Here is a 25,970-nt window from a genome sequence, read left to right on the forward strand (position 1 = left end):
AGTAAATAGTGTTGGAGAGAAAGAAAGAAAGTTCTTGAAACATTCTATGTTAAATGAAACTTTGTTATGAATATGTTAGTTGCGACAGCAATGAAAACATCTGTGAAGCTACAATAACAATTACTTTTCCATGTTAATAAACCATGATGAAGCATGATACGGATAAATTTAATTTCACACAGTTTGAATGTACAATTTGAAATCTAGTAAACTTCCTAGCGAATAGGAAAAAGCTCTATGTGTTTTTCCTGCTTCTGTCATTCTAAATATCACAAATCAATCATGCCACTACTTTAGTGTGATTTTTTTCAAGATGTGTACTTTTTCTTATGGTCATCTATTTTTAGTATCCATCTTTTAACAGCTGACATCTGAGAAGAATCAAGTCCACACTGGTGATTTAACACATTGTAATCAAACCCTACAACTGATTAAATTTTATTTGATCAAAAACATGAAGGGCAATAGAGGAAGTTGGCTAGCACAATTCAAGTTTCCTTTCTTAAGTATTCTGTGATCATTTCTTCTACCATAGGGTAAAGTTTACAGTTTCCTTTATTTCATTGTCTTCTGTTCATCTGTTTGCTTTCATAACAATCTTAACTACTGTTGCCGACAAATGCAAGGAGCACATAAAATGTGTACAGTTATTAACACTTTAATTTCAGAGAGTGACTAGTATCTAATTTTTCCTTTCAATATCATCCCTAAATCAAGCATTAAGGTCATGAGAATAAAGGAAATGGTAATCAACCGAAGAACCTCTTGATTGTTGAACAAATTCTCCTTCCCAGCACATCGGGAAATGTATGGAGAACAGTATGGAGAATATGCATACTGATATTAGGGTGTAATGGGTTGAAGACATCAGGTAATCAGTTTTACATATGTAGAGTATTGCTTGAATATTATAATTGTGGTGAGTGCAAGTGCCTGGTAAACATTGGTCTATGGTCTTCTATTCTTCCACCTTGGAGGGTGCCTTGTGTACATAAAAATTGAAGTTGAGTGCCTTTACCAGCTTTTTTTGGCAACAAAGATCAACAAAGAACAACAGCCACACCAAAAAATATTTTTCATGAAAGACATCTCAACAGTGGTAGGTACACACAACTGACATGTTTGAGTGAAGCATGTCAAGCATTAAGGTATGATTGTCAGTTTGATTTTCATTTCTTGCAAACAGCTTATTTCTACCAGCTTCGAAAACTTCTGTATCCCTGCTTTCAAAGAAAAGCATTTCCAATGAATATTTAAACATTAAAGACATAAGCTACCAGCAACAGGTTTTTCCATTATTCCATAACATCAGATTCTTATCAAATTTTTTTTTACATTTGAAAGTATAAGAAATTTACAATATAATGAAATCCCACATTTTAACTGTTTTAGTCCCACTAGTAACTTAGACAGAATTTCTCCTTACACTATCAGTACAATCAGTACAATATCAAGCAGACGAGTAATGAGAATTTTAAAAAAAATATCAATTAGAGGATAATTGGTTGATCCAATTCCAAATTCTCCACACAAACATCACATGAATTGTATGGCAGACAGTAAAGAGAATTACTAATAAAATCTCGAAAGTTAAATGGTTATGTAATCATATGTACCAGAAAGACAGCAAATAAATGTAACATACTCCAGTAAAGTTTTCTTATGTACAATGAAGTTTCAAACTCACTGAAATTAAGTTGACTTCATGATTCAGATTTTAGTGTAAGAAATGTGTAATATCTCTTAACATGGATGAAAAGAGAATGCCATTTATGAATTTTAAAATAGTAAATGCAAAAAAACTTAAGGATGAAATTTAAAGAGACTGATGAAATATGGCATATATATTAATCACTGGCTGGCACACAGAGATATAAAAGAGGCTTTGTGAAAAAGACTAGGGCAATAAAATTAAAGGTTCAGGAGGAGCTTATGACATCAACTAGTTTACTGATGTTCTCACCTGAATTCAGTCTGTAAAGAGAACTCTGCAACACCTCTGTTTTATCTTCTCGCTCTTAAATTAAAACATAAAACTTAATTATTTGCAGGCAGGTTAAGGAGGAAATTAAAGGAATGGATATATGTTACATAAAAAGAAACCCCTTACAATAAAAATAAAGCAGAAGCATATTACTTACGTGTCTTTGCTTCTGAATAATAGGTATTTTTTTAAGCAATTATCTACATAATTATGTAAACTGGGTGCAATGTACGGTCGTAAAAGCAATCATTTTATTCTAAACTTCCTTCTTCAAGGGTGCCTTGTGTAAAAAATCAAGTTCAGTACCTCTAGAGTCATAAGCCGGGCTTTTGGGGCTACAAAATAATAAAATCAACGCGTTATGGCAGGTCAATTTATCGAGAGTCAAATATAGTTTCCTAAAATCGTATGGAAAGTTTAACGTGTGCTTCACTTGTGTTACATATACGGATTTATCGTTGTAAATTACTGATGAAATTCCGAGAGTGTGACTCGATTAATTCAAAAGAAAATATCCAAGTAGATTACAGAAATGGTTCACAAGTTGTAAACTGATAATGCGTTCACAAAACCTCCCTAAATTATGGTGCCGATACGAATTTATCGTTCATAATCACTTATAAAATTCCAAAATTTTGCGCAGTCTGAAAGTGGGAACCCCTGGGGCGAATTATCCACTTTTCTGCTTCGAACTCTACGCTCCCCTCTCACGTTTTGCTGACAGAAAAGATCTGGCGCCGTTTAAGACAGCAAACATATCATGCGCTACTCGAAAAAATACTTGGGCAAAAGGGAAGTGTTTTTTTTGAGCGATGTTATCCCAGGCATAGCTGTCGTGACTCCCTAATTAAATCTGTGGCAGAACGTATGTAGAAAATTTATTTAAACACATCATTACCCCACGAAACGTTGACGAAATACGGCAACAATTTCTATACCCGTACTTGAATTACAATCACAAATGAACACATCACAGAAAGGTCTAAGGTATACCATGTTGATTTCAAGACTCTGATGAAGTTCACGACCCTTGTTTCAAATCCTCTTAAAAAACCTTGATTAGTAAGTATTGATAAGGCTGATAAGATCTGGGATTATTATGCAAGGGTCCATTCAACGAGGAACCCCAACAACGCAAATACTGATCCTTTTGATATTTAGATGATTCATTGGGTGCGCCTTTAGAGGCCTGAGTTTTAATTAGGTCGTTCCAATCACAAATCACTGTCAAGGCTTTGGTGTGCATGCTTGCTTACAAGAGTTTTTACATTTAAGCTTCAAGGAATCATTGAAAACCATATGAAAACATTGTGCATAAGCGATAACATTTCCTAATACCTTTTAAATGATTTTCGCATGCCTTTTACTTACACGTAAAACTTGTACAATATAGGTGTGAATAAAAACCTAGATTTTATTATTACAAGAGCCTGAGTACGTGCAGATATGCTTCTAGGTTTTTTTAAGACTTCCGCCTTGTATGCCGGTTGTCTATCATTCGGGAAGCTTTTCTTTATGTGAGAAAATAAACCTGTCATTCTTTCTGTGACTCTGGCGAACCCTCCTCATTATCAAACGGAAGCGACTCTTATATTACTTATAACTTGTTAATATCAGTTTCCTGCGTTTTATGTTGGCGTTCTGGTGTTCTCGGCATCGGAAACTTGTTTTGCTAAGTTATGCATTTTGTTTCGTTGAAACAATTAAGCTAGTTATGCATTTTGTTCAGTTGTGCCTTTTAAGTAAGTTTGACTATTGTGGTATGACTCTGTGCGTGATCTAGCGATGATTTTCAAATACTGACATTATCTTTGACCTTAAGGGCTTGGAATCCAGCCAGAGTCAGAATCCGCTGGCTTCTGTAGCATCCGGTGCAAGGTTATTTGTTTCTCCATGAAAAACAGGTAGGCAAATATAAATTGCTATCTTTGTAGCGTTGCTCCAAATTCTACTTTGTCAGTGTGTTGGATTTCTAAAATATTTGACAGTCAATCATCTCCTTTTCCTTAACGGGCTCAAGACGAAATTACAATTAAAGCTGTTCAAGGAAGCTGTTCGAGAGATCACCCAAAGTAGGAGTATTTTCTTCGTCATGATACTAAGTGCACTCCTGTTCAAAGCGATTCTTGTTGCTGTCCTAAGCTTTCTGGATAATTGGCACGCGGATGCGTGTTCAGGTTGGTGTGAATCCACGTTCATTCTTATCCGCTGTCAAGAATAAGGGTATTGTTGTTCTGAGTGTATCCTCAGCCTTATTAGGGAGAAACTTTATAAAATCTCTCGTGATCTCTTAATCCATATATTAAAGCAACTATAGTTTAGTCATTGAATTGAACATGACCGTGTGTACGTACCCAGATGAAACAATATCAAGATATTTAGACTGAATGTGGATTGCTGCACATTAATTAATGATCTTAAACTAGAATAAGTCTATCATGGCCATTCAGGTAGCTCGTTAAAAAAGAATTCGCCTTACTTGCCTGGCAGCAAGGCCATTATATCATTATATCATACCCTTGATATCGAAAAAGAGTAGATAATGGTCCACGTTTCTTCTTCTTCGCATTCGAAGGAATTCCAGGTTCAAAATAAAAATCCGGATACGCGCCATGTTTAGTAATTTTGACTCTTCCTATTCAAGCGGAAATTGACTGCATTCTGCATCTAAATTGGTTTCATTCAAAAGACTCACTCCGTTTTCGCCAAACTTTGTGCCTTTTAGTCAAGAGGAGGTTATGAAGACGGGGATTTACGATCTTCCAAAAGAAAAGTATGAAATCAACAGCTAACAACTATTATTTCCATAAATGATAACGTCCTTGTGATAGCAACTATTTTGTTTACCGAGGAGTCTGGAAGTCTTAAGGATTGCAAAACAAACTCGAAAGGGAAAAAACTAGATCCATTTCAGCAACTCGATGATGTAAACGTATATCATTATCAATTTGTGCTTTGTGTCGCCAAAAAAAGCTTCCGATATTGTCTCTTTCTCTGCAATTTTGGGATTTTCTAGTTATGCTACGTCGAATAAATTCACGTTTATCTTTGTAAACAAATTTTGACTCGACTGAACAATTACCCCAATGTCGTAGGCGAACATGAAACTGAAAGATACTTCCTGTATTTATTAACATATATTTCGATTATTAAGTTCTAGGTTCGCATCCTAAGCTTTAAAGAAAACAAATTCTCTGAAAGGCAGGGGTGATGAAAGGCAAAATCCAAAACTCCTAATTAGACCGTCAACAAATTTTCATTCATTTAAATCGGACTGACTAAGATTTTCAGGGTAATTTAGTGTTATCAACTGAGTTGATAATGTGAATTGGCCACCGTGAAGAGTTTAAAGGCTGACGTTTCGAGCGTTAGCCCTTCGTCAGAGCGATTGACGCTATACTCTCCCACCGACGCAGCACTATAGTTTCTTTAGCAATTAGCCCCCCTTTATTCATTTGAAATCAGCTCGTTAGCCGAGAGGAGTTCCAGCCACGAACTCATTGAGAGACGATTTTTAGAGATTTATATTCTAATGAAGCGTAAATCAGATAATTTCAGTTTGATAATGAGCTGGTTCCATCTCGTGAAATAGGTTCAAGTCCGTCATCATCGACTTTTTGATAGCTTTTGTTAGATTTTTTGCTTACCCTGTCGGCTCTCATTGGCCAAATCATCGCTGTATTAAAAAATTGATCAGGTACATGGAATAAAGATTGATATAACGCGAATTTAGATTATTAACGTACAACACCAGGACTTACGAATTTTCTTTCATTGGAAAACTGGAATTGACAGAAGTGGAAAAATCATCATACAGTGTGTTTATGGAAGTATGTGAACTTCATAACGTATATTCTGAAATGTGACCTGTCAGTCAGTATATAATTATGATAGTATCGGCGATGGAAAGTGACGCAGTCAGCTGATAGATGCGTCACAGTTATGTCAGGGTTGCCGCATTCTCTGCGTCAGGGTTACTGTTTTAGGGGAGTCTACAAGGGAAAAAGCTTTATACATCGGTTCCCAGTATTTGTTTCCGTGTTTGCTCGCCTGTTGAGAGAGTCGTTAGTAAGAACACTGAATTTAATATGTAATTTTTACAGGATTACCGTTACCTCTACCAAACATTAATATTTTAATTGCGGGTGTTCGAGTAATGTGGATCTTAGTGATGGATCAGGAAGGGCATCTTTGGTGTTTCGGGTTGAACTCACAAAAATTTTGCTTCTTTTTCAGTTCCTAAAATTCGTGAAAAGGAAGGAAACGAGATAAAAATCATCGAGGTGACCAGCGGTGAGGATGTTAAACTCACTTGCCAGATCAGAACCGTTGGTCAGACCTCAAAACCAAGGTATTACTGGCTCAAAGACAATCAGACGTTAAGTCCATCGAGTCATCATCGTATGAGGTTAAAACTCTACAGATACCTAAAGATAAAAAGAGCCAAGAAAGAGGACGCCGGCTTCTACACCTGTGTCGCAGTAAATGACTGTGGCGAGAATTCTTTTACAATGCACCTATTTGTCGGAAGTAAGTAAACATTTGCGACCATTTGAGTTGTTTTAAAAGTACAAGTACGCATGTGATTTATAGCGGTATCCTGGGGAGCAAAGTTCTTTTATACTAGTTGTGTGCGACAAACTGAGGTGATGTCAGTTTAAGTAGGAGTTGCTGAGGTAGGCAAATAAGAAGGGAAAAGATGGTAATTTCATACTTGCCATCACAAAAAGTTATTTCCGACGAAGGTGCAATGTTTCCTTTACCATTGCTTAAAGTATTTAACTGAGACAGCTGGGAGTTCAAAATCCTGTCAGGACGTGAATTGAAAGATTCAGATGTGTGTGGCCTCAGATAATCTGCATCACAAAAGCATTTTCCATCTAAGCTCTTTCTTTAAGCTCTAGCACTGAATCCCAACAAAATTACAGTAGGAGGTAAGACAGATGTGCTTTCATTTCTAATTGGAAGAAATTAGTGAAAGATGAATATAGAAGCAGTTTAGTTAATACAGGAGCCGATATTGATGTTCTTTGAAATAGAGAAAAGCAACCTTCCTCTGGAAGACAGTCTCAATGGGGTGATGGCTTTTACGGCTAACGTAACGTTACGGCTAATTTTGGCCAATCAACGGCTAACGGCTAAATTTTTGGCTGTTGTAAGGCTGTCGGATAACTCCATTAACACCCTCCGAGAAGAAAACTGATGATGAAAAAAAATTATCAAGAAATTGTAATCTCTTGAAAAAACATTGATGAAGTGTTGAAGCTCATCTACAATACCCAATCAAAAGTTAAGATTTGTAAATCCAATTTAAAAAAATAATATTTTGGCAATCGCATATGTTATCCAGTAAATTTCGTAATTGTTCTACACTTTGTGCGTTAAACATTGACTCGGGAGTAGAAAAGGCCAAGATATGATTGTTGATTCTCCCCTTTAGCTGCTACATGCATTTCCTTATAAATGCCGGAGGAAAGAGAATTTGGTGTTAGCAACTTCTAAGTGTTCTCATTGCCTGTTTGCTGGATAATGTGTGGATATTATACCGGGGAAGTTACATGTTAATCACATGTGGGAGTTAAAGGGCAAACAGGTTTTGGGTCAGAGTGATGTATTGCTGTAGAACATCGATTCAACGAAATGCCAAGGGACCAGGGAAATTGCTTCGTTATATTGAGGGTTCTTTATATCGAAAACCTCGATTTAACGAATTTGCGGAAAAAAAGCCAAAATGTTCGTTATGTCGTGGCATGGTTAATATTGCTTTTTAGGTACCACAAGAATCTGAGCAATTACGGTAAATAATATTAGTGATTTAATGTCTACGTTAAGAATTATTTTTGAAAACAGTTTTTAGAAATGTAAACACTTATTTTTATTTGTCACTTTTGACAGCCGTGAAGCCCCACTTTCTGTATCCAGACAAAATGGCGAAGGACACGGCAAAATTAGATTATACGGAGGGAGACAAATTCCAACTACAATGTGACGCCAAAGGAACACCAACACCGACTGTCACGTGGTACAGGGGTAAAGAAATATATCGTGGTTCTAGATCTGACGAAACGATAACACCAGGGCGTTATCACTATACTATATATTTCAACGGGGTGGATGTCAAAGACGCAGGAAATTACACGTGCGTTGTGAAAAACTCATATGGTACTTTGACTCATTCATACGTCTTTGAAGTGAAGGGTAAGTGACAAAGACGGCGACGATTTGTAATAGAGGTTCGATCTGTCACAACCTCTCGTAATCTCTAATTTCCTACGTAGGATCTGTGAAAATAGGCTCGGTAGTGGTAACGATAGTTTGAGGTAGACCTGTTACCAATGTAATGTCGGACGCAATCGATTATTGAGTTGCGTTCGCTTTTTTGAATAGGTCGATTTAGTCACCCACTTATATGTGTCAAATTGGCTTTGTTCCGCACCGTAACTACCAATAATCAGGACGCGTGAGCGCGAAGGCGCGTGGGCGCGTGGTGCATGTTTTTCTGGTCCAAGGATCGAACAAATTACAGTCGAACCTGTATTAAATTATTAGTATTATTATTATTATTATTAGTAAAGTATTAAACAGTCACCCTGTATTAAGCGGTCAGTTGTCGAAGACCCGAATTTGTTTCCCCTTGATCACTGTAATTTTTACGTCTTTAAGTGGTCACCTCTCTTAAGCGGTCGTGGTCACCTTAGTGGATCAATATCAGTAGCTGGGAACAGACCCTTATATAAAACTACCGTACAATTTTAACAAAACACCCCCCAATATAACTCGCCTTAAGCGGTCGCGGTCACCTTAGAGTGAGTCACAACGGCCTGCTTCTATTATCCTCCAGCTGTGTTGAACGGTCACTAAAGCGGAACTACTCAAATAAGACTAAGAATATTATTACAACTAAAATTTAATCCTTATTTCTCTCCCGAAATCATTTTTTTATATCTTTGAGCCGGTTTTTGTACATTAAGAGTTTAGTTATGGCATATAACGGCATTTTTTTATAGTGTTCCTTTTCTGTGGAACCTGTATTAAAGTGGTCAACCAGTACCAAGCGGTTACCATTCCCCGTGGGTGATTGCTTAATGGAGGTTTCACTGTATATGCCGGAAATGGGTTTTAACGGTCCGAGCTTTTGACCAGTTTCTTGGATTCATGCCTACGCATGCGCCAGTCGTAATCTAGCCCCCCTTACCTGATTTAACTTTATGCTCAGGAATGCAGTTTAACTTGCGGTATCCGCGATTGCCGTGAGATGTTCACATCTATGCTAGTACCCATTTCAGTGGTCGACAATTCAATTGATATGATAGAAATAGCCGAGTCTACTTCGGTGGGATACGCTTTAACCTGTAAAACGTTTTTCCTTACCATAGGCCGTCATAAAAATGGAACATTGCATGACAAGAAAGTCTCTACCGGATTGTGTTTTGACCTTTATCTGGCATTTACTCTGTTTTGTCTTTTTTCATAGAGAAAATTCGAAGTGCTCCTCAGATCTTATCTATTTGGGAACAGAACAAACCTGAATATGCTGGAACCGATTTGCAGATGCACGCCATTGTCCTTTCCAAGGATGAGAATACGAAATTCTTTTGGTATTTCAGCAAAAGCTTTGTTTCAGATGAAACCAATCTAGGCACTTTAATCAACCAAACTTTGTCTGAAAGTCGTCTGGAGACACTGCCTAGTAGCGGTGTATCGTGGCTTAAATGGAAGGTAGTCCTGAATTTGAAAAATCTTTCTGTGGCTGATTCGGGTTCATATTGGTGCCAGGCTGAAAATATCGTTGGAACTGTTCAACGTCAGACCCCGCTTAATGTGACTACAAGGCCCATTACACCATCTCCTTCAGGTAGGAAGTGATTGAGTAAGCATGCTGAGGCAAATGGATTATGTTACTTCAGAAACCCACTCCAGACTATCTGTTAGCCCTTTTCACTCCTAAAATCTCATTAGTAATTCTCCCGAAAATGTGCGGGAGGCTTGAGTCGGGTCACATGAAAAAGCGCGGGAGGTTTGAGTTGGGTCACACTGAAAAAGCGCGCGAGGCTTGGGTCGGGTCACACATAGAGGCGCTCGTCAATTTCCTTTACTAACTCCTTTGTACTCTGTTGGTGACGACTGATCCCCTCACCGTTCTCTTGGAAAACCATGTGATCCCCCCAAAATCCTCCAAACCCCCCTTTTCCCCTCCCCCCCCCCCCATCCCGTTAGGCGAGAAATAATAACTGCTCGCCCTGCTTCTATTTCACTTATTTTTATTTGTCACTTTTGACAGCCGTGAAGCCCCACTTTCTGTATCCAGACAAAATGGCGAAGGACACGGCAAAATTAGATTATACGGAGGGAGACAAATTCCAACTTCAATGTGACGCCAAAGGAACACCAACACCGACTGTCACGTGGTACAGGGGTAAAGAAATATATCGTGGTTCTAGATCTGACGAAACGATAACACCAGGGCGTTATCACTATACTATATATTTCAACGGGGTGGATGTCAAAGACGCAGGAAATTACACGTGCGTTGTGAAAAACTCATATGGTACTTTGACTCATTCATACGTCTTTGAAGTGAAGGGTAAGTGACAAAGACGGCGACGATTTGTAATAGAGGTTCGATCTGTCACAACCTCTCGTAATCTCTAATTTCCTACGTAGGATCTGTGAAAATAGGCTCGGTAGTGGTAACGATAGTTTGAGGTAGACCTGTTACCAATGTAATGTCGGACGCAATCGATTATTGAGTTGCGTTCGCTTTTTTGGATAGGTCGATTTAGTCACCCACTTATATGTGTCAAATTGGCTTTGTTCCGCACCGTAACTACCAATAATCAGGACGCGTGAGCGCGAAGGCGCGTGGGCGCGTGGTGCATGTTTTTCTGGTCCAAGGATCGAACAAATTACAGTCGAACCTGTATTAAATTATTAGTATTATTATTATTATTATTAGTAAAGTATTAAACAGTCACCCTGTATTAAGCGGTCAGTTGTCGAAGACCCGAATTTGTTTCCCCTTGATCACTGTAATTTTTACGTCTTTAAGTGGTCACCTCTCTTAAGCGGTCGTGGTCACCTTAGTGGATCAATATCAGTAGCTGGGAACAGACCCTTATATAAAACTACCGTACAATTTTAACAAAACAACCCCCAATATAACTCGCCTTAAGCGGTCGCGGTCACCTTAGAGTGAGTCACAACGGCCTGCTTCTATTATCCTCCAGCTGTGTTGAACGGTCACTAAAGCGGAACTACTCAAATAAGACTAAGAATATTATTACAACTAAAATTTAATCCTTATTTCTCTCCCGAAATCATTTTTTATATCTTTGAGCCGGTTTTTGTACATTAAGAGTTTAGTTATGGCATATAACGGCATTTTTTTATAGTGTTCCTTTTCTGTGGAACCTGTATTAAAGTGGTCAACCAGTACCAAGCGGTTACCATTCCCCGTGGGTGATTGCTTAATGGAGGTTTCACTGTATATGCCGGAAATGGGTTTTAACGGTCCGAGCTTTTGACCAGTTTCTTGGATTCATGCCTACGCATGCGCCAGTCGTAATCTAGCCCCCCTTACCTGATTTAACTTTATGCTCAGGAATGCAGTTTAACTTGCGGTATCCGCGATTGCCGTGAGATGTTCACATCTATGCTAGTACCCATTTCAGTGGTCGACAATTCAATTGATATGATAGAAATAGCCGAGTCTACTTCGGTGGGATACGCTTTAACCTGTAAAACGTTTTTCCTTACCATAGGCCGTCATAAAAATGGAACATTGCATGACAAGAAAGTCTCTACCGGATTGTGTTTTGACCTTTATCTGGCATTTACTCTGTTTTGTCTTTTTTCATAGAGAAAATTCGAAGTGCTCCTCAGATCTTATCTATTTGGGAACAGAACAAACCTGAATATGCTGGAACCGATTTGCAGATGCACGCCATTGTCCTTTCCAAGGATGAGAATACGAAATTCTTTTGGTATTTCAGCAAAAGCTTTGTTTCAGATGAAACCAATCTAGGCACTTTAATCAACCAAACTTTGTCTGAAAGTCGTCTGGAGACACTGCCTAGTAGCGGTGTATCGTGGCTTAAATGGAAGGTAGTCCTGAATTTGAAAAATCTTTCTGTGGCTGATTCGGGTTCATATTGGTGCCAGGCTGAAAATATCGTTGGAACTGTTCAACGTCAGACCCCGCTTAATGTGACTACAAGGCCCATTACACCATCTCCTTCAGGTAGGAAGTGATTGAGTAAGCATGCTGAGGCAAATGGATTATGTTACTTCAGAAACCCACTCCAGACTATCTGTTAGCCCTTTTCACTCCTAAAATCTCATTAGTAATTCTCCCGAAAATGTGCGGGAGGCTTGAGTCGGGTCACATGAAAAAGCGCGGGAGGTTTGAGTTGGGTCACACTGAAAAAGCGCGCGAGGCTTGGGTCGGGTCACACATAGAGGCGCTCGTCAATTTCCTTTACTAACTCCTTTGTACTCTGTTGGTGACGACTGATCCCCTCACCGTTCTCTTGGAAAACCATGTGATCCCCCCAAAATCCTCCAAACCCCCTTTTCCCCTCCCCCCCCCCCATCCCGTTAGGCGAGAAATAATAACTGCTCGCCCTGCTTCTATTTCACTTATTTTTATTTGTCACTTTTGACAGCCGTGAAGCCCCACTTTCTGTATCCAGACAAAATGGCGAAGGACACGGCAAAATTAGATTATACGGAGGGAGACAAATTCCAACTTCAATGTGACGCCAAAGGAACACCAACACCGACTGTCACGTGGTACAGGGGTAAAGAAATATATCGTGGTTCTAGATCTGACGAAACGATAACACCAGGGCGTTATCACTATACTATATATTTCAACGGGGTGGATGTCAAAGACGCAGGAAATTACACGTGCGTTGTGAAAAACTCATATGGTACTTTGACTCATTCATACGTCTTTGAAGTGAAGGGTAAGTGACAAAGACGGCGACGATTTGTAATAGAGGTTCGATCTGTCACAACCTCTCGTAATCTCTAATTTCCTACGTAGGATCTGTGAAAATAGGCTCGGTAGTGGTAACGATAGTTTGAGGTAGACCTGTTACCAATGTAATGTCGGACGCAATCGATTATTGAGTTGCGTTCGCTTTTTTGGATAGGTCGATTTAGTCACCCACTTATACGTGTCAAATTGGCTTTGTTCCGCACCGTAACTACCAATAATCAGGACGCGTGAGCGCGAAGGCGCGTGGGCGCGTGGTGCATGTTTTTCTGGTCCAAGGATCGAACAAATTACAGTCGAACCTGTATTAAATTATTAGTATTATTATTATTATTATTAGTAAAGTATTAAACAGTCACCCTGTATTAAGCGGTCAGTTGTCGAAGACCCGAATTTGTTTCCCCTTGATCACTGTAATCGCATATGTTATCCAGTAATTTTTTTAATTTTTCTACGCATAACTCATTTTTTTCACTTTTTTAGTTCGTGAAGATAAAGCAAAACTAACCGAACTTCAGAAAACTGAAAGCACCACAGATGGTAAGTGTAACCGTGAAAACGGATAGGATTCATTTTTTTAAAATAACATTTGTAATTTCTCTATCTCATTGAAAAAAGAAGCACCATCGTTCACATTTCGGGTACGTATCGTTACTAAAAGACCGGTAATTACTGGTCATCCTGGGGAGGGGGGGGGGCACCCTGGGGAGGGGGGCTTCCTGGAAAGAGGAGGCCTGGAGGATTTTGTCTGCGCACAATAAAATTCACCTGATTCCCTCTCACTGGCAGTTAATTAGCAGTCAGTTTTTTGTATTCCCCCCCTCTGTTCCCCCAGAAGACTATGTGATCCGCCCTCAAAATCCTCTGCCCCTAGCTCCAGGCTATAAATTATGAATGGTCGCCAGGTGTGCCAATTGTTAAGCATGCACACGCCACGTGGTACACCACGTGCGCACTAAATATAAGAAAAGCTCATGAAAATCTTGACTGATGGTTGCTGCAAATAAGGATGACCATATTTTCGTTGGATGCACCTTTGTATTTGTGGATCTCTTCCTTTCATGATTCTCTCCATCTTGCCGAGCAAATGAAACACTGAAATGCGATATAACATGTATCAAGAAGCCTTCTTGTTCGTATTTTTTCTAACTAAACAGGAGCTTAATTCTGGCCTGAGGGAATGACTTTGGTATCAAACAGAATTATCGAAACGTTTTATTTCCTGTAAAAAACACACAACGCCTATCTCAAAGAATTTTTGATGGATTTGTTGAAGGTAAAGTTCCCTTGTCGCATTTGGCAAAGACAAGCTCAATACCAGTCGAAACCAGATTTTTTACCCTTCTTTGTTACGACGACTTCAATTACTGATAACCTGTAGATATTCATTCGCTACTTGCTGTTTCGTCACCCTCAGATCAAACCAACTACTTACTATTTGTAGTCAGATCCCTTTACGCGGAACTACCTACTGAAATTTGTCTCGCTTCGTAGCTCAATAGGTATTAGCGCTCATTTGATATTTGAGAGTAGGTCTGTCCTGATCGTGTTCAGCAACATTTGAGCAACTTTTGGCGTTTGGAGTAACTTTTTGCGGTTGTAGCAACCTCGAGGAATTCTCGCCTTTCTCGACAATTTTTGAGCAAAATATAAGTTTAGAGCACATATAAAGGACGAAAGAGTCAAAGATTTCATAGAAAACTTCAGTTTTCATGAATTGTTTGTTAACCTTTTGAACACATAACTTGTCACGTGACAACATTTCGCAGGCCTATTGAGATCCTTATCTAAGATTTTAACAGATAATCGGCTAAAATGACTTTCGGTAAGACGTCAAATGAACCATGTGTTTTCTTCCGTTTAACTAAAGAGTATTCTTAAATTTCGCCCATATTTGTGAGCAACCCTTTAAAGCTGAGTTTCTTGACCGGTGTTGTTAGCAACTATTGTGAAGGCGAAAAATAAGGTTATAAATTAACATTTATATATAGATATAAAAAAATTTTAAGTAGCAACTTCTTGGAATTATGGCAATTTTTAAGCAACCTTTGTAGTGCTGGGGGAAAGGAGGGAATTCATTCAAGATGGAGAGATATATATGTTTGGTTCATTCTTGTGTAGGCTCTACTGTTAACCTGACATCCATCAGTTCTGAAAGTGAAGCAGTTACGCAGACGTCAATGGGTTGGACTGATAGAATAAGGTACCCGGCGGCTGTAATCGCAGTTTCAGTGGGCGTGGTCGTTATGTTGATCATAGCTTCCGGTCTCTGTTATTGGCAGGTGAAGAAAGGCCAAGCGAGCTCGTCCGCAACGATGAAAAGCCGACACAACATCGATTCACTTCAAGCGAAGCACGTAGTCCAGTCAAATGAGTACGTAATAGTGCCAGACCTAAAAGGACTCGGGAATGATTTTGGCACTAAGTGATTGTAGATAAAAAGCCACATAAAAGAGGAACTCAAAAGTAAAGTTAAAAGAGAAAAAAGACCGAGGGGGTAAAAACAACAGCAAGACATCTAAAATTGCCCGACACGAAGAGCAGTTATCACTTTGTTACATCCATTTGGAAATCGCAAAATACAGTCGCTCAAATATAGATTATTTCAGTCTCTACAAATATTTTATTGACTCAGTGATGAGCTGGTTTGGAAAAAGTTGTAAAAGCTGTCTTTCATTTTCCATGCGATTTGATGGATTTCTTTAAATAAGCCTTGAATGGTTGATGTGTTATAATTAAGTTGTCTCATTGGCTTGGAAAAAGATGCGATTTAGAACATAAAGTGGTGCGATTCGTGGATAAATCGCACGACGAGAGCCTGTCAGATTGCAAGGATCCAACGGATTTCAAAATGGATGTAACAAACATAGTAAATTAACCATGAGCAGAATTTCAGTTTAGCAGAATAAATGAATAAAACTGCATACCCTCAAAGAAACACAAAAGGGTTTGTCAGGCTTTGTTCAAATTCAATTCTTCAGTTCAGTTTCGGTTAGTTTTTTCTACAACCGTCGAAGGGAAAGGATCAACGTTTTAGTTGTTAGAACCAGTTTCCTTACCGAAGGGACCGCTCTTTTCTGCAGCATGTTTGGTCTCGTCACGCAACGATGGACGGCTTCAAGGAGATGTTAGTAGGAAACGGTTCTCACACCTTAAGTGTTTTTTCTTTGACTTATTTCCTCGTGCGTTTCAATTTCATCCATAGTTAAAATGTTATTTTTGATTGATTTTGTTTGAAATAAAGTACCTTGTGGGTTTGAAACAAGAAACGTCATGATGTGAATCGTTAATAAAAAAAAAAGAGCAAAGGGAAATAGAACAAGGTCAAAGGACTTGAGCGACAAAAGGGTTAATAGAAGGAAACATTAAGGGAGGAGAGGAAGGAGTGCGAACATGGGTCGGGGGAGTGGAGCTGGGCCGGGCTTTACCTCGGTGTCCCTCCTTCGTATCAGCCTTCTTTTGAAGGTCGTTCTCCAAATTTAACTTTCAAAGTATGCAACTTTGCATTTACTATGATCGGTTATCACCAGCCCGATTTTAGCGCTAATCGCACAATGTTTGAGTCATGCTTGTAATTGGACAGTGTAATAGGACAGTTAAATCGTGATGACGGCGGCTTATCATCTGACGCCCACTTACACCTCGTCTGAAAAAAGGGCAGCTAATTAGTGACCATTTTAAAATACCTCTTGTCGCAGCAATTTTATCACCCTTGATGAAGGCACTAGACAGGAGTGTCGAAACGTTGGGTTTATGAATTGTAACTTCTCGGTCACATTCATTTAATCTTTAAACCAGAGTAGCATCATACTATGTCTTAGTCAAAGGGACAGTTAACACGTCAGGCCTTGTAACTGTGAACAGAACGCGTCATGTGCGCGCGTTGTTGACTCGCATTCTCCGAGTTAACTGTAGGTTATTTTTTATGAAAACGTACAAATGATGTCCAGCTTCTTTCTCAAATTTTGTTATAGTTTTGATTAACTGATAACAGGACTTTATGTCGTAGGAAGGAAGAAAAATATCACGGGCAGGCATCTAATGCGAACTCGAAGTAAAAACACGCAAACTGCATGAAGTGCGGGAAAACGAGGGTGACCAAGTCGCAACTGGTTTTAGTTTTGAATCTGATTGAGGTAGCAGATGACCAGTTTTGGTATTTGAACAGAGACACGCTTGTTTCGTTTTATTTTAATTTGTTGGACTTTTCCTCATACAAATCCCTATGTTGTGAAACATGTTCACTGAAGGGGTTGATGGAAATGACTGTTAGAGATATACTCCGGCCACATGACCAGCATTATGATCGAGTGATAAAATGCAAATAACGGGTAACCATAAAAACAACTGCATATGTATAGAAAATAAGGAAATGTGTGAATAAGGTAAAAGATATACAGAGTTTGTTAGCTTATACTCTCTCTCAGTGTATGCTTTTTAAATTCCTGATGAAATTATTTGTCTAGGTTGTATTTTCAAGAAAAATCACTTAATGCCATTTAGTTCACTCGCATATACTGAGGGTTTTTCTTTGTAATTCACAGAGGCTCTTCCAATTCTTCCAACTCATGAGCAACAGCCTTGTGAGTTTTTTTAATATGTTATCCAACTAACCCTCCTAACGATAATTTAATGGAAAGTTGAATTTAACCGTTACCGTTGACTGTGCTTTTTTCTTTTGTTTGTTTGTTGGTTCGCAACTTCGTAACTTGGCGTGCAAGTTGCTTACTTCGGACCACATCTTGGTAACTTGCAATGGCAACATAATGACATGCAACTTGCAATTGCAACCTAAACTTGCATGGCATCACTTGGTGCCTTACAATGATAACATAACAACTTGCAATGGTAACTTAGTAAATTGCAAAGGTAATCTAGTAACTTACCATGGTATTTTAGTAACATGTCATTTGCAGTGGTAATTGAGAACTTTGAAATGGCAATTTCGAAATTTGCTATCTTCTTTTAATACCTTTTAATGGTATTTTAGTGACTTGCAATAGCAACTTGGCAATTTGTAATAGCAATTGAAATGGCAATTTAGGAATTTGCCATCTTATTTTAGTAACTTGCAGTGGTAATTTAGTAACTTGCAAAAGAAATTTGATAACTTGCCATGGTATTTCAGTATCTTACAATAGCAACTGAGCAATTTGCAGTGGCAATTTAGTAGTTTGCAAAGGCAATTTAAGAATCTGCCTTTGTATTCCTGTACCTTGTAATGGCTATTTAGTAAATTGCATTAGCAATTTATTGACTCGCCATGGTATTTTAGAAACTTACACCAGCAACTAAGCAATTTGTAGTGGCAATGTAGTATGTTGCAATGGCAATTTAGGAATTTATCATCTCATTTTAGTAACTTGCAATGGACACATAACTTGCCATGGTAATTTAGTAACTTGCAAAAGCAATTTGATAACTTGCCATGGTATTTCAGTATCTTACAATAGCAACTGAGCAATTTGCAGTGGCAATTTAGTACGGTTTGCAAAGGCAATTTAAGACTTAATTTGCCTTTGTATTGTTTGTACCTTGAAATGGCTATTTAGTAAATTGCATTAGCAATTTAGTAACTTACTCCAGCAGCTAACCAATGGCAGTGGCAATGTAGTACGTTGCAATGGTAATTTAGGAATTTGTCATGTTATTTTAGTACCTCCCTATAGAAACTTATTAACTTCTAATGGCACTCTAATATCTTGTTGTGGTATTCTTATAACTTGCAGGTGCAGCTCAGTAACTTGCGATGACCCCTGATTAAGTAATTTGCTCTGGCAACTTACTGACTTGCAATGGCAATTTTGTAACATCCATGCAGTGGCCATTTACTAACTTGTCTAAGCAAACGATCGCGAATCAATCACGTTATGCGGGGCGTGACGAGAATTTTAGTTTATCTTTACACTTGCGTTTAAGATGCTCATAAGGAAGTCGGATGACCAGATAATTTAGTTCCCTGAAGGGGCGCACGACCACTTGTCAAAAAGGACGAGGACTCTGCGAACGACATTGACAACCTTCAGGACAATTTGTAGGAAGTACTTATCTTTAAACCTCATCTTCTAACATTAAGTTTGTGTTTTTTCTTTTTCAGTATGGCTGTTCAGCCTAAACTCAGCCACACATTACTGGCGAGTTATGAAATGCGAGACAGTAATTTTGCAGTTTCTTTTTAAAGTGCCGTGAATTTCGTAAACGGGTCACAGAGTCAGGTTCATTGTTGGAGATTTCTTTAACATTTCCATCCATGGTAAAGCAGTTGCGCATGGTCACTGCATTTTCTTAGATATCCGTGGCGACAATTGAAAATGGAGATAAAAAAGATCAAATTTTGATGAAAAGGAAATAATGTGGATACATGTATATTCCATTGAAATATTGATATACGGCTAAAAAGTTGCGTTATACAAAAAATGCAAAATATGAAGAAAAAAGATTTGTTGGCTATAATAACAGGAAATCCTTTGTCAAATGAGAAGGTTAACACTTTGCCAGAGAATCTCCTAGGAATACTTTTCGAGGATAAAACATCCCGGCACAACAATAGCAGCAAGAATTCGTCCTTTCTTGGTAGAAGCCATTTCAGCCATCTCACGCCAAATGCTGTGGCGAGATATTCGTATACAAATTTAAAAGTAGTCATCGATTCTAATGGTGCTTGTGACATCAAAAGGTTTATATGTACAATTTTCTTTTTTTTTCATGAAATAAAGCTGTCACGATGTTTTAGAACGGTGTTTCTGTTATGCAACGTAATTCCATACCAAAACTACCGTTTGAGTTCGGTGTAAGTGATATTGAGTTCGGCTGGTAGTGATATTGTATTCAGAATAGTCAAGGATTTGTGAGAAACAAGTGTTTTTAGCACGAGGGAATAGAAAAAGGCTGAAGTAGAATTTTGAGGGAAATCCCTAAGAAAGAAGTTTTATTTGGAGATTTCAGGGCTCCAGCTTAGATCCAAGAGAAATTCGAGATTCGAGACAATAACGTAGGCAAGATTTTTCTCCACCTATACAAAGGTTAGATGGACTTTGTCATTGTTGTCTGGTGATGGAGAATTTCATTACCACCTCTATTACCCTTGGTTTAATTATTTCCATACCCCCACTCTCACTACACGTCGCCCAACTCGTGAACTTTGACATATTTATCTAGTACATCATTTGAGAAGTTTGTTATTTTTGCACCGTGAACCTGTGATATTTGTGTTTTATTTCCAGGTCATCAGTCCACCGTATTGGGGAATGTAGAGGAGAATTAGATGTAATAGGTAATTTGGCACGGAGAAGGAAAGGTTTGAATTGTGTATGGTCAGTTTATTCGTCATGGACTGTCACTGACATCTCTTTAATATATAGATTTAGCCAAGCCTAAAAGCGGAGCTCTTGTTGATTTATTTTCTAGCCCCTCATAAAAATAAAAACTGTAATAAAACTCTTCAGCACTGGCTGTAGGAGAGTTTCTTCAAGGGGATGAAGAGACCAGTCCGGGGGATGGGGAGGGAAGGGAAGAATTGGCGAGGTCTCGAACCCGGGGACAACGTTCTCACAACTTGCGATAAAACGCATTCTAGTCAGCGGTATCTTCAAGCAGCTGAGGACCTCCGTTGTGGTTCTTAATTCAGAGGAAGTGTGCGATGTCAGCATCAGTTGAAATTATATTCTTTTGAGCGTGACTGATAATTTTGGTTTGGGAAAATGAGCCAAAACTGAATGAAACGACGGTAAACTACTTCGAGTCCAGACATCACCAGTCGATTGAAGAGTATAGACGTGATAACAGTGAATTAGTAAATCAAGACGCCAGAATCGTATGGGCTTCTCTTATATCTTCTGTTGAAGTTTCCAGGTACGACTGCTTGTTTCATGATTGTCCTCTGGCTGGAAATACACGGCGCGTTTTAGAGATTCTTTCTGTTAATTATTCCGTAACCTCTGATGTAACTACTTACAATGTAGGTTTCTTTAAGCCAACTGCCCATGATCTTAGTAACTCGAGCTAATGAAGTATGAAATTTGTCTAACATGTTTCTTACGCTGCAAAAGTTTGCTTTAAAAGAAGACAAGCTAGAGCTAAAATGTCGTGATTAAAACTCGATGACAAAGAGAGACTTAGGATTCGATGATGAAGACATTATATTTTATGGAAAACTTGAGATAATACCTGGATTTCATTTTTACATCACAGCAATCAATCCCAAACATCAATCAAGTTTTCTCTTTAGTTTAAATGTGAGTTGATATTGTTGGCTATATGAAATGGGTTGAAAAATTTTTGATGGTATTTTCTCATGTTTGCAAATAGTTGAATTTACTGGAAGGTAGAGTTATTGCAACTGTTAACATGAAACACAACGATAAATTTTATGGATATGTTAAAAGTATTCATTTGACTATCTACGGGCAAGTTGTTATATTATATTTCATCCCAACTATTTTCCACAATTTGTAAACACCATTACAAAATAATTAGTCAGGGAAACATACATCATGTTTGAAATGTTGTGTCCATAGTAAGCAAACAGGATTGAGGAGGGTATATGTGGGAATAGGCTCTCTTGTCTGTATTGTTAATTTGCTAATCACTCCTGTTGCCAATTTTTTGATGAGGTTGGGCTGTCAAGGTAAAGGAACAGAGGATTTTTGTAGGCAGTGACTTTTTTCAAACTTGGAAACTATCATTGTGAAAGCCATACTCGTGCCTGGTAACTCATTCTTATTCTGATAAACTAGTTTTAAGAAGGATACAATATTTTATTGCAAATATTTGATGCATAGACTGAGCACAAATATTTAATTTCACTATATTTTTAGAGCCAATACGAATCCCTAGGCATGATGAAATGTCAGTAGGATCAGTGGAAAATGTACCAAACATCTGCAAGATTTGATGTAATTATTTTAGTTACATGAATAATTATTAACTGATACCAGGAGATCTAAGAATATTCAAAAGAATGTAAAATTTTTTTTGAAAAATTAGAACTCAGCATAGGCCAAATAAACAAGATTCTTAGAAAAAGAAATGTGTGTTGATGAAAAAAGCTAAGCAACCTTTTTACCAGTTTTATATGTTGAAAACACACACACATGCAGATTTCTTATAAACCTGTATTTCAAGCCTGCCATGACTTCAAAATTTTGATGCACACCTCAAAAGGAGAAGAAATAAATTTCAAGTTTCGATTTATACAGCTTAGGTTTGTCAGGTAAAATAGAGTCAAACAAAGAAATTTTCCCAACTAATTTGATAGGTTAGCCTACCTAGAACAATCAACTTCATGTACAAATAATACTAGTTGTGTTCTAATGATGCACAAAAGAACTATCTGTAGTAAGAGGGCAGGCTTTCCTTTCTTCATTAAAAAAATACTGAGGTTATAATCTTTCCATAAGCTCAGTGGAAAGTGGGAGTGAGAGAGACTGATAGTGACTTTGTTATTTGAGTAAAACTAATATCCAGAGAAGGATAAAAGGCAAGATATGGTCTGCACAACTTTCTTATTTCAATTTTATAACCTATTTAGCTAAGTCATTTATATTCTTGCTTTGTGCATTATGCAGATGCCAATTAATTTAACTTTCATGCAGGTCAAAGTAAAAACATGAATTAAAATAGCAGAGCCCACTTTAATTTCAGTCCTAATTAAAGGGGAATCTTTGCTTTTCCAGTTTCCCACCCTTTGAAACTCGCATATCTTGTGACCAATTCCTTACATCAATGTTTAGTCTGGGTATGAGTATTGATAAGAAACACCATGCATTAATGAAAGTTTGAGCAAATGCAATTCAAATAAAAATATTACATGTTACAATGTGGCAACTTACACAGCAAAATTATGTAATCACACAATGCCAAACAAAGAAAATCAGATAACCTGTATCAACTTTTGAGGACTTGAGGTAGAAAGAAATAAATATGGTAAACAGTTACAATTAATACAAAGTTGAAAGTTTAAAAGCTAAGAGATATACATTACAATCATCAAATCCTATGCATTTTAACAAAAAAGGGTTGGTTACCACTATAACTTCTCTCAAACATTCATACTTAAGGAAATTATTAATTTTTGTCACTAGGTGGTACTGTACTTACAATAGTTCCACTGACACAAATACATTTGCCTCAAGGTATCTCATAGTTTATGACTATACAGGTCATGTGGGTGGTTCCTGCTTGGGGACTGACATTTCAATTACCTCATCAAACTGTAATCATCAGAATTGCAAGCCAAGTTGTATTTACCAAGTGCTCAAGTTTCAAATTTAAAGTAGTGACCTATTTGTTACAGTCGAGTTCACTCCTTTTTGAGGCCATCTTCAGCTTGATCATCCTGTGTTACATGTGAAAACATCAAATGTTACTCACATATTCAAATACTTGGCTGCTTGAATCAAAGTTATAATGTTTTTAATAACCTGCTTCCTTTAACAATTAATTTCTGATATTGACTAGCATCTAATTTCCCCTCTCAATATCACCCCTGAATCAAACATTAAGGTTATGAGAATAAAGGCAATAATAATAAACTAAAGAACCTCTTGATTGTTAAAAACAAATTCTCCCTGCCAGCACATAATGAAGTGTATTGAGAACAGTATGGAGAATTGGCATGCTGATGTTAGGGTGCAAAGGGTTAATAGTGCTTCAAAAATAGTAAATAGTGTTGGAGAGAAAGAAAGTTCTTGAAACATTCTATGTTAAATGAAACTTTGTTATGAATATGTTAGTTGCGACAGCAATGAAAACATCTGTGAAGCTACAATAACAATTACTTTTCCATGTAAACAAACCATGATGAAGCATGATATGGATAAATTTAATTTCACACAGTTTGAATGTACAATTCGAAATCTAGTAAACTTACTAGTGAATAGGAAAAAGCTCTATGTGTTTTTCCTGCTTCTGTGATTCTAAATATCACAAATCAATCATGCCACTACTTTAGTGTGATTTTTTTCAAGATGTGTACTTTTTCTTATGGTCATCTATTTTTAGTATCCATCTTTTAACAGCTGACATCTGAGAAGAATCAAGTCCACACTGGTGATTTAACACATTGTAATCAAACCCTACTACTGATTAAATTTTATTTGATCAAAAACATGAAGGGCAATAGAAGAAATTACCTAGCACAATCCAAGTTTCCCTTCTTAAGTACTCTGTGATAATTTCTTCTACCATAGGGTAAAGTTTATAGTTTCCTTTATTTCATTGTCTTCTGTTCATCTGTTTGCTTTCATAACAATCTTAACTACTGTTGCCGACAAATGCAAGCACATAAAATGTGTACAGTTATTAACACTTTAATTTCAGAGAGTGACTAGTATCTAATTTTTCCTTTCAATATCATCCCTAAATCAAGCATTAAGGTCATGAGAATAAAGGAAATGGTAATCAACCGAAGAACCTCTTGATTGTTGAACAAATTCTCTTTCCCAGCACATCAGGAAATGTATGGAGAACAGTATGGAGAATATGCATGCTGATATTAGGGTGTAATGGGTTGAAGACATCAGGTAATCAGTTTTAAATACGTAGAGTATTGCTTGAATATTATAATTGTGGTGAGTGCAAGTGCCTGGTAAACATTGGTCTATGGTCTTCTATTCTTCCACCTTGGAGGGTACTTTGTGTACATAAAAATTGAAGTTGAGTGCCTTTACCAGCTTTTTTTGGCAACAAAGATCAACAAAGAACAACAGCCACACCAAAAAAAAAATTTTTCATGAAAGACATCTCTACAATGGTAGGTACACACAACTGACATGTTTGAGTGAAGCATGTCAAGCATTAAGGTATGATTGTCAGTTTGCTTTTTATTTCTTGCAAACAGCTTATTTCTACCAGCTTCGAAAACTTCTGTATCCCTGCTTTCAAAGAAAAGCATTTCCAATGAATATTTAAACATTAAAGGCATAAGCTACCAGCAACAGGTTTTTCCATCGTTCCATAACATCAGATTCTCATCACATTTTTTTTTACATTTGAAAGCATAAGAAATTTGTAATCATTACAATATAATGAAATCCCACATTTTAACTGTTTTAGTCCCACTAGTGACCTAGACAGAATTTCTCCTTACACTATCAGTACAATCAGTACAATATCAAGCAGACAAGTAATGAGAATTAAAAAAAATATCAATTAGAGGATAATTGGTTGATCCAGACAGTAAAGAGAATTACTAATAAAATCTTGAAAGTTAAATGTACCAGAAAGACAGCAAATAAATGTAATATACTCCAGTAAAGTGTTCTTATGTACAATGACGTTTCAAAGTCACTGAAATTAAGTTGACTTCATGATTCAGATTTTAGTGTAAGAAATGTGTAATATCTCTTGACATGGATGAAAAGAGAATGCCATTTATGAATTTTAAAATAGTAAATGCAAAAAAACTTAAAGATGAAATTTAAAGAGACTGATGAAATATGGCATATCTATTCACTGAGATATTAATCACTGGCTGGCACACAGAGATATAAGAGAGGCTTTGTGAAAAAGACTAGGGCAATAAAATTAAAGGTTCAGGAGGAGCTTATGACATCAACTAGTTTACTGATGTTCTCACCTGAATTCAGTCTGTAAAGAGAACTCTGCCACATTTCTTTTTTATCTTCCCGCTCTTGAATTAAAACATAAAACTTAATTATTTGCAGGCAGGTTATGGGGGAAATTAAAGGAATGGATATATGTTACACAAAAAGAAACCCCCTACAATAAAAATAAAGCAGAAGCATATTACCTACGTGTCTTTGCTTCTGAAGAAAGCTATAATAGGTATTTTTTAAGCAATTATCTACATAATTATGTAAACTGGGTGCAATGTACGGTCGTAAAAGCAATCATTTTATTCTAACCTTCCTTCTTCAAGGGTGCCTTGTGTAACAAATCAAGTTCAGTACCTCGAGAGTCATAAGCCGGGCTTTTGGGGCTACAAAATGATAAAATCAACGCGTTATAGCAGGTCAATTTATCGAG

General features: G+C 37.5%; 1 protein-coding gene across 1 annotated transcript in view; it reads left to right on the forward strand.

The window, feature by feature from the left end:
* The first annotated feature begins 3,668 nt into the window (after positions 1-3,668).
* LOC131781650 (fibroblast growth factor receptor 4) overlaps positions 3,669-25,970 on the forward strand; it is a 50,889-nt gene continuing 28,587 nt past the window's right edge. The window contains exons 1-7 of the mRNA XM_066159408.1: positions 3,669-3,888; positions 4,005-4,161; positions 6,221-6,514; positions 7,880-8,182; positions 9,459-9,839; positions 10,266-10,568; positions 11,844-12,224. Coding sequence (XP_066015505.1) covers positions 4,077-4,161; positions 6,221-6,514; positions 7,880-8,182; positions 9,459-9,839; positions 10,266-10,568; positions 11,844-12,224 — 1,747 coding nt within the window. The 5' untranslated portion in view covers positions 3,669-3,888; positions 4,005-4,076. The remainder of the gene's footprint in view (positions 3,889-4,004; positions 4,162-6,220; positions 6,515-7,879; positions 8,183-9,458; positions 9,840-10,265; positions 10,569-11,843; positions 12,225-25,970) is intronic.

The sequence above is a fragment of the Pocillopora verrucosa genome, chromosome 1 (genome assembly GCF_036669915.1).
Source record: "Pocillopora verrucosa isolate sample1 chromosome 1, ASM3666991v2, whole genome shotgun sequence".
In the NCBI taxonomy this organism is placed as follows: domain Eukaryota; kingdom Metazoa; phylum Cnidaria; class Anthozoa; order Scleractinia; family Pocilloporidae; genus Pocillopora; species Pocillopora verrucosa.